The 13,694-nt window shown below is 40.6% G+C and overlaps 1 protein-coding gene across 2 annotated transcripts in view; it reads right to left on the bottom strand.

Moving 5' to 3' along the window:
- Positions 1–13,694, bottom strand: part of FANCB (FA complementation group B) — a 115,287-nt gene that overhangs the window by 47,324 nt on the left and 54,269 nt on the right. The window contains exons 10-13 of one of the 2 annotated variants that reach the window (XM_043896171.1): positions 11,654–11,902; positions 7,088–7,170; positions 6,810–6,897; positions 2,125–2,228 (exon numbers count right to left, since the gene is read on the bottom strand). In XM_043896171.1, coding sequence (XP_043752106.1) covers positions 11,885–11,902 — 18 coding nt within the window. In that variant the 3' untranslated portion in view covers positions 2,125–2,228; positions 6,810–6,897; positions 7,088–7,170; positions 11,654–11,884. Of the gene's footprint in view, positions 1–1,497; positions 2,229–6,809; positions 6,898–7,087; positions 7,171–11,653; positions 11,903–13,694 lie in introns of those variants that run through there. The other variant, XM_043896170.1, reaches the window with a different exon arrangement.

Here is a 13,694-nt window from a genome sequence, read left to right as displayed (position 1 = left end):
AAATAGCTATTCTATGCTCCTATGAAGGATACAGCTATATGCTTTGGTTCAACTAAGCTGGGTTAAGAATTAGAACAAGGAGTTGAAAAATCAGGTATTCCTGAAAATAAGTTTTGATACTTGCAGTGACAGGCCAAGAAATAAATCCCAACCAGAGCTAAGATTTTGCTCAGAAAGAGATTAGGTGCCATGTTAACATAAAGACATTTATAAGATGTTGGTGCCAAATGTATAGATCAATATCCCTAAAAGACTTTCACTTAGACAAAATTTAAAGCAGGACACCCAAATATTTACCTGATGCACATGATATTTTAGTAAGATTCCCACAAAGTAACATAACCTTTCAATATATTCTAATTACAAAATGTACCCTTAAATAAGCAAGTAATTAGCTTGCTAGATAGGGATGCTTTCCATAAGGAATTTAATATGGAGAGATGTTTACATATTTGAGTATATTAGTTTGATAAACAATGCTCTGTAGCAATTCTTCCTGAAACTATTATATAACAGAATCCGTTGTCAATCCAAGTCAGTCCTGGTTGTTGATAATAAAACCATATACTGAGCATTGAAAAAAAAAAATCAGACTCATGTTTTCACTCCTGAGAGGCAGGGGTTCAATCCCTGGTTGGGGAACTAAGACCCTGCAAGCTGCGTGGCCAAAAATAAACTACAGAAGCTGGACTAGGGTTGAGTTAAAGGTTAGGAAAGTCAAAGTGTAGGACATACTAGAGGGGGGATTCTGGGCTTCAAAGGAGTGGGGTGAGGAGAGCTTGGGAGAGATGGAGGGAGAGCCCTGAGAAGGAGCAGGGTAGAGACTGTGTTAGGAGAGTGTGAAGATGAAGGAGAGCCCAGTATCACAGTGACATGCTAAGTCTGAAAAGAAAGACCCCCACTGAGCAATTCCCGGTAATGCGGATGGCCCCTGCATGCTTCAGAAGCGGCGTGCCTGTGATGCAGTGTTGTATGGATCATCTTGACTGTCCTGATGGGCGTGTGCACACAGACCGTGCTGCCCTGTCTGACCAGGGGTGACAGGGGAACAGGCCACAGTGTGGACCGACCACAAGAAAATCAGGTGCACAGAAGAGTCTGGATGTCTTTAGTCAGCATGTTAGATTTTCTCCCACCCAAGGGACTGCAATTCAGGGCAGTTTACTTGACATCCAAGGAAAAAGAGGAGAAGAAACTCCTATAGGCAGCTGACCCTTATGTTACAGTTATAACTCATAGTAAAGTTAAAGGAGTGCTATGACGTACATAGATGCTTCTGAGCAGGTAAATAAATGCAATAATAAATATGTTAAATATAAGTTAAAATGGATAAACTTATAGAAGGAGGGTGGTAAAAAGCATGCTGGATCATAGATATAAAGTAACATTACAAGGGACTGACGATAACCTAAAAAGATTGGTCTTTGGTTTCTGAAGACTTACCTTACCAAAAAAGGTAAACCGTTTCCAACAGGTGAGAGAAATAATGACATGGTTTTGATTCAAATTAGGGAGAAAGAGAGAAAGAAATGTGTGGAACAGAAGATGAGAGGTTGATTACCATTGTCCTAGAATTTTCACAATCTCTAATATAGAAACTCAGGTAAACGAAATAAGGTTTTATCTTCTAGCTTACATAATGGAATTTATATAATGAGTAGGTAAAAGCCATCAAGCTTGAGATGTCACAATTCAGGATATATTTTAATGTCAACAACAATCATTTCAGACATAAAAATGTATTTTTCAAAGTCTAAAAAATATACTCTTTCACATGCAGTCCCAGAAACTATGTGTGAGAACATTTGGAGCTTACTGCCGACTCACTGGATTTTTATAAAGACTAACATCTTTCTAGGACTTCAATGCTAATTGGAATTTGAGAAAGCAATGTGAATGAATCCGTATGTAAAATATCAATACATCCTGAAACCCTAGGCAGAAGCAACACCCCCAGAAATTTGGCGGGACTGGGGGTGGGGTGGGGTTCAAGAATCTCAGAGTACTTGCTAATTAACTTGGATGTATTAGGATAAGTTAGAATACACTACAATAATAATTTCAAAATTCTCAGTAATATAGCACAAAAAAGATTGGTTCTTACTAATGCAAAGTCTAGCAGACCTGGAGACTGGGTGGGATTGCTCTTCTCCATTGGTGCAGTTTTCCACATCGCTTAGATATTATGGTTTCTCCATACCAATATACACTTCCATGGTTGCTGTGGTCTAGGATGACAACATGAAAAATCATGAACAGGCTTCCACCCATAATTTCCATTTCAGCCACATGACTACACCTAACTGCAAGAGGCATGGGCTGAACAGGCCCCCCACCCCTTAGCACAGCCCCAGAAAAGATGAGTAATCTCAGTGGCAAATATTAGTATTGTTTGCTACAGAAATGTAGCAGATCTTTAGATTTTACTCATATTTCCATAGAAAAGATAAAATAAAAATGTGTCCAGGTATTTTCAAGCTCTTTCCCACCTTCCTCCTACTTGTTCCTTGCTTCAGTATGGTGTAACCAAGAAAAAAAAATAAATAAAAACAGACTTCCAATAATTATTTGTTTTAATCCAATCCACAGTAGAGAAGGACTAAGCTTTCTTTCTACCTATTGCAAGGTTTCTCACCCTTGGCATTATTGATCTTCAGAGCTGGGCCATCCTTGGGAGCTGCCCTGTGTTGCAGAACATTTAGCAGCATCCCTGGTCTCGATCCACTGGATACCAACAGCATCTCTCCCACTTCAGTCTGGAGAACCAAAAATGTCTCTAGACACTGTTAAATGTCCCTGGGGGGTAAAATTACTACCGGTTGAGAACTGCTTTTCTATTTGCTTCTCTGGACCTCTAGAAGTGTTCAGATCATTTAACATATAATAGGACTCAGTACTAAGGAAGGGGAGAAACAGACCAAAGATAATACACTTTCTTTCAGATGTACCATGGAGACTTTAGGCAAATCTCAGAACCTTTCTTTGTCTAATCTATAAAGTGGGGAGAATAGTGTTACCTGGTTCACAAGGTTTTTTTGTAGGAATTTGAGACACTAAATAGCCCATGCTTTTCTCTCTGTCTCGGGAAACTACTTTTTTATATATCCAGTTCAAGCACATACATGGAACCTATCTTGACTTTCTGTTCTGTTCTGTCTCTTTGCATACTTCTGTGAGAGTTCTTCACTGTGTTGATTAACCATTATTATCATTAGGCCCTCTATTATCTATAGGTGACCTGTCTGGGAAACTTAGCCATCAGGACAGGAGTTGGAAACGAACAAGTGAAGAAAAGGCCTACAAACCCTCTGCACTGAAGTTCAGACACTTTTCTCACTGTGCAGATGGCTCACAAATGATTTCTTCTTCAGCCCCTGCACCATCTTGCACACAGGTACAGGGACCCAATAAATGGTTGTTGAGGGACTAAATTCCCAATTTCAGACAGAAGTCAAATAAGCTCCTCATGATCGGGTTTCCCAACATCACCTTAGGTTAGGAATCCCAAATTACATGGGATGAGGACAGGGAAGGTATTAATACAGGCAAGATCAGCATTAGCAATAAGTGACAGGTGACAGTCTGACATTAAAAGAGGACATTAAAGGGCAGACATTAATTAACAAATACAAACCGCTGCTCTGGAGAGTAAGCAGTCATACACATCACAATAACCCCTTAGCTGCATTACACTGTCAGTGTATAATAATTGACATCCCTAATAATGACTCTGACATTTTAAAAAATGCTAATTTCTGCTCAGCATGTTCTATTTTAAAAACTCAGAGTAGTATGCAAGGCATTTGAGAAAGATTTCCGTCACAGACTTATAAAACATGCTATTTGCAATGTATCTTAGAGCTTATCTGTTTTCTATATGAAGAAAGTTCTGGAAAGGTGAAGTACACTTGTCCAAGGTCAGGTGCCCAGACAGGCAGGAATAGAACTAAAATCTTAGCTTGCTGACTCCATGGAAAACTCCTTTTCCAGTACATCTTCAAAATTATAAATATATTTCCTTAATTTATTATAATAGCCAAGTTTAATATTTGGCAACTCGGTAAGGGTACAATTCAACTATTTGGAATATTCTTGCACTGGTCCTTATTGAGCCTTTGTGTTGCTCAAAAAGGAAATCATAGTTTAAATCTGGTAGATGGGTCAAATGAAAAAGAAAGCATGATGCTTGACTCAGTGATTGAACTTTCTAGAAGAGAAGGGAAGTTTTACATGTAAGAAGTCAGAACAATGCAAAGTGGTGTGGAGGGTGGCAATGAATCTGAGTGTGTAGAAACTAAATCTAGATGCTCTGGGAATTAAGAGATAAGAGACATCAACCCATGGCATGTGGTCAAGGATGGTCAAGATGGGGTGGGACAGGTCATCTGAGTTGGATGTTCCAGATGCAGAGAACAATGTTAGAAAACACTAGAAGGGGCTGGAAGCCTAGATCACATTTTCTAAATCATTCACACGAACAGGTTATCTAACAGTTATGAATTATTTATGAAGATGGAGGGGGTGGTTACAGGAAATATTAAAAATTTAACCTGCCCTGGAAAATCTAAATTGAAGAGAGAATAAATAAAATGACCCAATTGTTCTAGACTAGCACTGTCTGATAGAAATATAATACATGTTACATGTATAATTTAAAATTTTCTAGCAGCCCTATTTAAAAAAGTAAAAAGCAGATTAAATTCACTTTTAAAATATATCTTATCTAACTCAAAACATATAAAATATTATTTCAGTATGTACTCTCTATATAAAAATTATTAATGTCATATTTTACATTTTTTTACTAAGTCTCTGAAATCTAACATGCAGTCCACACTTACAGCATACCTCAATTTGGATGTTAAACTCATCAGAAATAATCTGCACTTAGATTCTATAAAATTTACAATTGAAAAGATGAATTCACCTACCCAAGCAGTTGCAAATACATATACATAAAAGTTTCCCCATAACTTAATCAAATACTAAAAATCATTTCCTGTTAATATTCCCAACCACATTGACAAAAGTGCTTCAGTTCTTAAATTTAAAAACAAATCAAATAAAACTAAATAAACTAAAAGTGGCTATGCTTTAGGCTCTGCAGGTCTAGATGTGGGTGTCAGGAGTGGGAAGCAGAGCAGCCAGGTGACCTGGGGCCCTTGGATGGCTGACTCAGAGTGCCTGGAGGGAGCCTCTGCGTATGAGTTAGCACAGCAAAGGGTGTCACCCTCTCCTACTCGCCAAGAAGAAAGGAGATATCAAGATAAAAATAGATCTCCAGGGAGACTAATCTGCAACAGAACAGAGAAAACAAAAGAGAAAAAAGCAAAGTCAGGAAGACCAAGGAACAGCTCACTGTAATAAGTAAAATGTGAGATAATGAGGACTAGAGCTGGAAGTGGGAAGGAGTTGATCTGAGAGGCTGTTTGTTAAACACAAGAACTGACAGGACTGAAGAATAGATGGGACATAGAAGAAGGGCCATCCGCTGAAGAAGTCAGAGGGACCTGGGTTTTGTTTCCTGGTTTTGTGTTTTGTTTGGGTTTTTGTTCTGTGCTTTTTCTCTATTCTCTCTTCTATGAGGATTAACAGGAAAAATTATAGTCCAGAGCAGTTCCCAGGAGCTCATGGATTCTTGAGATGGAACGCCGGGGAATGCAAAGGGTCTATTGTTAGGAATGAAAGAGAAAAGAGGAGGGGAGGGGAGGAAAGGGGGGAGGAGACATAGAAGGAGAAGCGATGAATTCTGAATTTAGGATTTACCAACAAATAAATAGATCAAACCATCTGAGTGACAGAGATCAATTCATTTCCAGGGACAGAGAAGCCTTCAAAGGAATGTCTCCAATGTGGTAAGCGACTGAACCAGACAGGTTAGGGGTCTGTTCCAGGGCCTCATTCACTTGGTCAACATTTACTGAGACAAAGGCCTCAGTGTGTGCATTCTAGATTCAAGTGAGGTGAACCACCCTGGGAGAGAGCCCTGTTAGGATCTCAGCCAGGACTAAAGCTCAGATACCCTCTGTCCACAGCAGAGTCATGCTCTGGGTCACTGGCAGGGTTCTGGCTTCAGAGATGGGTCAGTCTAAATCATATTCTTTCCACTTGATGATTCATTTGCCACCTCTAACAATGCTCTTCAAGGAAGATCTTACTGTTACTATCAACAGCAAAGTAATTAGATTCATATCTTAAAGGGAAAAGAGAAGATGGGGCTATGGAGAGGTGGGATGAGAAATCTTCATGGTAGAGATGGTGCTAAAGGCAGCACAGGACTTGGGAGAGGGAAGTTAGTGTTGGTCTCTCATCCATTAGCTGATACAAAAAGATGGGTGTGGAGGTATAGAAATGACATAAATTATGATGCAAGAAAATCCAGAGGACATCCAATTCAATATGAACAGATGGCACGTTATACCATTTAATTTTGGAGAGGAATAGTGTTCAAACTGAATTAGGATAGAATGGTCTAACTTTGTAACTTCTCTTTGCATAGAAATGTCATAATATTTTTCCACTAAGGATCAACGGGACCACCATATTTTCACTTGCTCCAAATAGATTTCCATTCTACCCTGGTGAACAGTTGTGATTTTTCATTTGTTAGTTATGAAACTTCTATTTCCTCTGCTTTGTAATTTGGAGGAATGTTTAGTATTCTGAGTTCAAACTGTGAAATACAATAGAGAAAATTACCCATCTTGGAAATGTAATTCCTTTTATTGCATAGCTGACTTTTTAAAAAAGAACTTTAAAGGAACAATCTATTCATTAAATTTAACCATTTGCATAAAACAAGGCTTTACCTCAATTTAGTCCTTCTTTCCAAATTTTTCATAAAAGGTAAAATTCAGTCTCATTAACTCCACACTTCTCTCCGTGATATTCAAGATTCTGAAATCAGAGAACCATAGAGCATGCAGTAAGAAAAAGCAGTTGCCTGGCGTGTCTTTCTTCCCTCTTCATCTGACATCTCCTACAAATCATTCACGTGAACTCCTCTGCACCCTTATAAAACCTCTACTCTTTTGGAGAAATCTACTTGTGTTTTTCTTATGTATGAACACATCTGATTGTGCCAGACCTTCAGGGAAGGACCTTCATGCACATCTTTGTATCTCCGGAGAGTACCCGTAACTGGTCTAGGAAGCATCTGGAGAAATATTTCTGTAAGAAATAAAGAATGGATGTATAAATGATCAAGCAAACGAACTGGAAGAACTGGATTCGATCTTCAGGTGGTAATATTCAGTTGGAACTCTTACCACCTTGAGCAACTCACTCCACCTCTCTGAGCTTCAATTTCCTTATCATAATAAGGAGAAATAGTGGACTGCCCAGTGAACTTGTAGGACGCTGGAAAGCACCACATTTGATAATGTGTGAAAACTCTTGACAAATGGTAATGCACTATGCAAATATTAGTTACTAACTGGTGTCTGGATAGAGACATAAAAACCTAGCCAAGTACAGGACATACATAGAAAGTAAATTCCACATGTCTGGGAATGATGCCATTGTTGACTCAGATCCCAAAGCAAAATCCTAAGAAACATCCTTTATTCCTCCTTCTCCTTCACTCCTAACACCCAATTAGGACCAGTGTCACCTGTTTCACCATCACAGAAGACAATACAGACATGAACAATTATACATTCAAGGCTCTACCCCTGCTGGTAACAGCAAGTCCACTTCCTCCCTCCATGTCACATCTCCCCACAATTGACCACAGCCTCCAGGGCCTTACCCAATTCCAGAAGTGGGACCAGGACACAAAGTATGGTATTAATTTTTCATACAAACTCTCTCTGGAGAAACAAGTAGAGAACTGCTTTCTGTCAGAGTTCTCCCACAATTTTGCAGTTGTAAACAAGTTCCGTACAGTTGACTTCTGCTGGAAAGTCTGGTCAACAGCCCATCTCAGGCTACAAGGATTGCCACATCATGGACCGTAATAGCTCGCGAGGTTAGGTCTGGAGGAGCCTCCAGCTAAAGCCATAGACTATGCCTAAACCAGCCCTTCTCCATAAACTCCAAAACCTGCCCTGGTCTCTGTTCACAAGCCCCCTTTCCTCACTCACTGTATTTATAGGGTCCCATTGTCTGTCTCTACCACTGGTTTGCAGAAGAGATCTTTCTGGCCCAAGTTTATAAGTCTTCCTAACTTTGAATCTTGGGAAGCACATATGCAGTTCTCACATGTCTTCCCACACAGAATATGGGTGCTTTCTCCTCTTATATTTACATCACCAAAGGAGTCAGTAGCTTTTACACAACAATGAACATCAGTTTCAAGGGTATCACCCACCTTGGGCACTCCATTCAGTATCTGTCTTAACATGCGATCTATTACACAAGCAATCACAAAGTTCTGCCCTTTTCAATGCCAAAATGTTTCCCAATTCCCTTCATTTGCGTCGCCACCACCTTGTTCAGGCCACGTCTTTCACCTGGATTGTTGTGGTGGCTTCCTCACATTGCCTGTTTTGTAGTGCTCTGGTCCAATTCTATATCCCAAACAGTAACCAGAATACTCTTTCCAAATGCAAATCAGATCTTGTCACCTCCTGGTTCAACACAAGTCAGATGCTTCCCACTGACCTCCTAGTGAACCCCTTGACGTGATTTTACAAGACCATCGTGATCTGGTCACTATGTATAATACTTCTTCAGCATTATGTGATATCTTCCTCTGCCTCCCCCACTGCTCACTAATCATCCCATTCCTTCTTTCCTAGCCCTATGCTCCCATTTCCCCAAAGGAGTTTCTTGTTGCCTCCTTGACCTCCCTGACCTAACTTTGAAGGAAGAGAGAAGAAAACAAAATATGTTTTCTTCCTGATGAGGAAGAAAACAAAAATATCAGGTGGTTCTCATTGCTTTTCATTTTGAGAAATCTCTAATTTTTCTAATAAGTCTCTCTGAGTTTCTCCTGAATAAGCTGGAGGTAGGAGGTGGGCACTGAACCAACCACTTATGTGATTCAGTCATCACCTGCCAAGAGAGTGACTAGACATTTGACACCTGTTGGTCTCAGCTCTGGGGGCTTCATGGGACACCCCAGACAATAAGAAAAGCCCCCACTTAATATCACTTGACATTAGTTTAACATGGCCTGGTTATGTGACTACACGAATTTAGCAGACTAAAAGAGAACCTTCTGGAATAATCATCTGTTTAAATAATTAGGTCATATATATATCACATTCAATGTTTTTATCTTATTCTGTTATGTTCTATGTCATGTCATGAAAGTGTAAGTGTTAGTCTCTCAGTGGTGTCTGACTCTTTGTGACCCCATGGACTGTGGCCCCCCAGGGTCCTTTGTTCATGGAATTCTCCCGGCAAGAATAACGGAGTGGGTAGCCATTCCCTTCTCCGGAGGATCTTCTGACCCAAGGATTGAACTCAGGTCTCCCACATTGCAGGTAGATTCTTTACCATCTGAGCCACCAGGGAAGTCCCATGTTATGTCAACTGTCATCATCATTTGTCAACTGTATGACAGAGGGTTAATCTGTTAGATGGCAGCATTTTCGGAATATACATATATATTGAAAACATGAAATTAGATAGATGTCTTTTTCCCTGTTTTACTGGCTTTTATCAAGCTTATATCCTCAGTATGGGGCTTCACTTTTCATGTGATTTTTTTTTCCTCTCTCAAGGGTTTTCTGTAATTGAGGCATATAACCTACTACTGGATTGTGGTAAAATTGTAGTATATTTCAACTAAATTGATGTGGCAGTTTCTTACCTAAACAATATTTTAGCCATTGTAGGCATTATGGAATTTTGAGACTCAAAGCTGCTTATGGTAAAAATATCAATTTTCTGTATATGCATTTATCTTTATAGCAATAAAAGAAATTTATAACAGATCAAAACAATTATACTTTAGTAAAGCAATGAATAGAATATTTTAGGTACTTCAAATATCTATATCTGAATTTCTAGATCAGTATTAACTTTGAAAAATGTTCTCTTTTGTCGTGACTTATTTGTGGAATTCATTTTTTTGAAGGGGATTTCATAGCTAAGGAAAGAATGCATGCAAAAAAAGCATTTTTAAAACTTTTAAATTTGAGTTCCTGTATGTGCTTAGTCGATCAGTTGTGTCCAACTCTTTCGCAACCCCATGGCCTGTAGCCCACCAGGCTCCTCTGTCCATGAAATTTTCCAGGCAAGAATATTGGAGTGGGTTGCCATTTCCTTCTCCACGGGATCTTCCTGACCCAGGGATCAAACCCACATCTCCTGCATTGCAGGCAGATTCTTTACCATCTGAGCCACCTGGGGAACCCTGAGTTTCCATATAGAGTTCCTGTATACCAGTCCTCCAAACTCTTCTTATGTTAACATCTTATATAACTGTAACAAAATGCATTTTAGTAATAAAATACTATTTTATGTAAAAATTTAGACAGCTGAGATTATTGCCATCTACTTTCTCAGTTGTCTTTTCTAGATTTAACCTTCAAGGAGGTAAAATCTAGGTCTAATTGGATTTGCACCCTAACAAATGCTATTTATTACCACTTCCTTGCATTGAATAGTTCAGTTAATTTTGATATTAAATTCTATTAGGTTTTATTCATGTATGTGACCTCCAATGATCACATTTTTATTCTGTACCTTCTATTGATTAAATTCTTAAAAGTTCATGCCCTCAATGAGCTTCCTTTCTAGTTGGGAAACAAACAAACCAAAAAGAACAAATGAGATGGGAAATTATAATTCCCACATGATGGGTATTACAATACACTAAAATTAGTTTAGTGGTTGTGGGAATATATAAAACATGACTCTAACCTAGTCTTGAGGGATCAGCAAAGACTTTTCCCATCAACTGGCTTTAAATTGTGACACAAAGGAGAAGTAGGACGTATACCAGTAAGGAATGGAGGGAAGATTACGCCAGGCTAGGGAATAAGAAGGGGGAAGGCTGGGAGGGGAGCCTGGATAGGGAGAGAGGAAGAAAGAGATATTGATTGATTAGTATTTGCAAGAAAGGGAAAATAAATAAGAGGATAGAACTAGGAAAGAAGGAATGGGATGATTAGTGAGCAGTGGGGGAGGCAGAGGAAGATATCACATAATGCTGAAGAAGTATTATACACAGTGACCAGATCACGATGGTCTTGTAAAATCATGTCAAGGGGTTCACTAGGAGGTCAGTGGGAAGCATCTGACTTGTGTTGAACCAGGAGGTGACAAGATCTGATTTGCATTTGGAAAGAGTATTCTGGTTACTGTTTGGGATATAGATTGGACCAGAGCAGTACAAAGCAGGCAATGTGAGGAAGCCACCACAACAATCCAGGTGAAAGACGTGGCCTGAACAAGGTGGTGGCGACGCAAATGAAGGGAATTGGGAAACATTTTGGCATTGAAAAGGGCAGAACTTTGTGATTGCTTGTGTAATAGATCGCCTGTTAAGGCAGATGTTGGATGGAGTGCCCAAGGTGGGTGATATACTCTTGAAACTCATTTTCACTGTTGTGTAAAAGCTACTGAACTCCTTTCGTGATGTAAATATAAGAAGAGAAGGCAGCACTATTCAGCTTGAGAAGACTTGTGGGAACTGCATACCAGCTTTAAGATTCAAAGGGAAGGAGATATAGGGGAATCATAGGAAGTCATTCCTCACCTTGGTCCTGGAATGTGGCAGGGTGAAGGCCTCCAAAGAGCTCATGCAAACAAGAGATGAGATGAAGAGCCTGTAGTTGGGCCAGCTGCCTGGACAGAGGTACCAATAGCCAGACTGTGCTAAAGCCAAGCTCTTTGTCTTGAATCTCCACGTCAGGAGCAAGCTGGCACAGCAGAGCAAGTGGAAGTCCAGAATACTGTCTACTCCCCTTCCTCACAGTGGTCTGCATGACTAGGGTCCCAGTCTGAGCTGTGAAGAGAGGAAATCTTTGAATTAAAGGAGAGATTGATGGTTTACATTTTAAAGGTAAATGCACTCATCTTGTTTGACAAAATAGATACTATAAAAGGATCATCGATGAAAAAATCTTATTCCGAACTCTGTTTCAATCACCTAATTCTTCATAAGGGGTAATTTTATTAGTTTCTGAATGAGTTTCTTCTGGCTACTGAATCAGACTACCACAAACCTGGCTGCTGGCATCCTTTGACCTCGGCTGCATCACTCTATTCTCTGCCCTCGTGGCCACACTGCCTTCTCTTCTCTTCATGTCTGCAACCACTGAAACAGACACAGGTTCCAGAGATTAGGAACTAGCTCTATCTGTTGTTGCTGCTGTTTGGTGGCTAACTCCTATCCGACTCTTTTCTGACCCTATGGACTGTAGCCCACCCCGCTCCTCTGTCCATGGAATTTCCCAGGCAAAAATACTGGACTGCGTTGCCATTTCCTACTCCAAGAGATCTTCCTGACCCAGGGATGAAACCTGCAGCTCCTGCATTGACAGGAGGATTGTTTACCACTGAGCCACCAGGGAAATCCAGGAACGCAAGAGACTCAGGTTCAATCCCTGGGATGGGAAGATACCCTGGAGAAGGAAATGGCTATCCACCCCAGTATTCTTGCCTGGAGAAGCCCATGGACAGAGGAGCCTGGAGGGCTACGGTCCATGGTGTCACAAAGAGTCAGACACAACTGAGCGACTGAGCACACACACATAAGCAACTACAAGTCTCTTGGGTTTTTGGACCCAATTTCAAAGTGTGGGGGTGGTGGTTTCCACACACCTCCAAGAAACAATTCTCTGGACAACTACTGGGTGTCTTATACTGTGTCCTCCCACATCAGACACCAGTCACAAGCCCAAGTTATTAGACTTTTGTACAGAGAAGGAAATGGCAACCCACCCCAGTATTCTCTCCTGGAGAATCCCATGAACAGAGGAGCCCAGCAGGCTATAGTCCATGGGATTGCAAGAGTCAGACACGACTTAGTGACTAAACCAACAACACAATTATTATTCCTCTTACCAACCAGTTATATATCAGATGTTCCCATGACCCCCTCCTTGGGTTCCATGAGTTTGCTAGAGCAGCTCACGGAACTCAGGAAACCCATTTACTCCCTGGTGGTTTAGATGCTAACTCACGTCCAACTCTTGCAACCCCATGGACTATAGCCTGCCAGGCTCCTCTGTCCACGGGATTCTCCAGGCAGAATATTGGAGTGGGTTGCCATTTCCTTCTCCAATTTACTCCCTAGCTTACCAATTTATTATAAAAGGATACAACTCAGGAACAGCCAGGTGAAGGAAACACATATGGCAAGGTATAGGGAAGGGCACAGAGCTTCTTTGCCCTCTTCAGATGCCACCTGTCCCAAAATCCCACATGTTCACCAACCTGCAAGCTCCCCAAACCCTGGAGTCTTCATTAGGTAGGCATGGTTGATATAATCACTGGCTACTGACAAAGGAACTCAATCTCCAGCCCCTCCTCTACAGGGGAGGGGTTGTTGGAGGTAGGGCTGAACCTTCCAACCCTCCAATCACAAGGATGGCTCCACTGACAACCAGCCCCCATCCTTAAGTGCAGCCCAAAGGTCACCTCATTAACTTAGCAAAACACACCACTGGATCTCTCTTTACAGGGAATTCCAAAGAATAGCAAGGAGAGATAAAAATAGCAAGGAGAGATAAGGAAGCCTTCTTCAGTGATCAGTGCTAAGAAACAGAGGAAAACAAATGAATGGGAAAGACTAG

This window comes from Cervus elaphus, chromosome X (assembly GCF_910594005.1).
Source record: "Cervus elaphus chromosome X, mCerEla1.1, whole genome shotgun sequence".
NCBI classification, from domain to species: Eukaryota; Metazoa; Chordata; class Mammalia; order Artiodactyla; family Cervidae; genus Cervus; species Cervus elaphus.
This window is presented reverse-complemented; position numbering and strand designations above follow the sequence as displayed.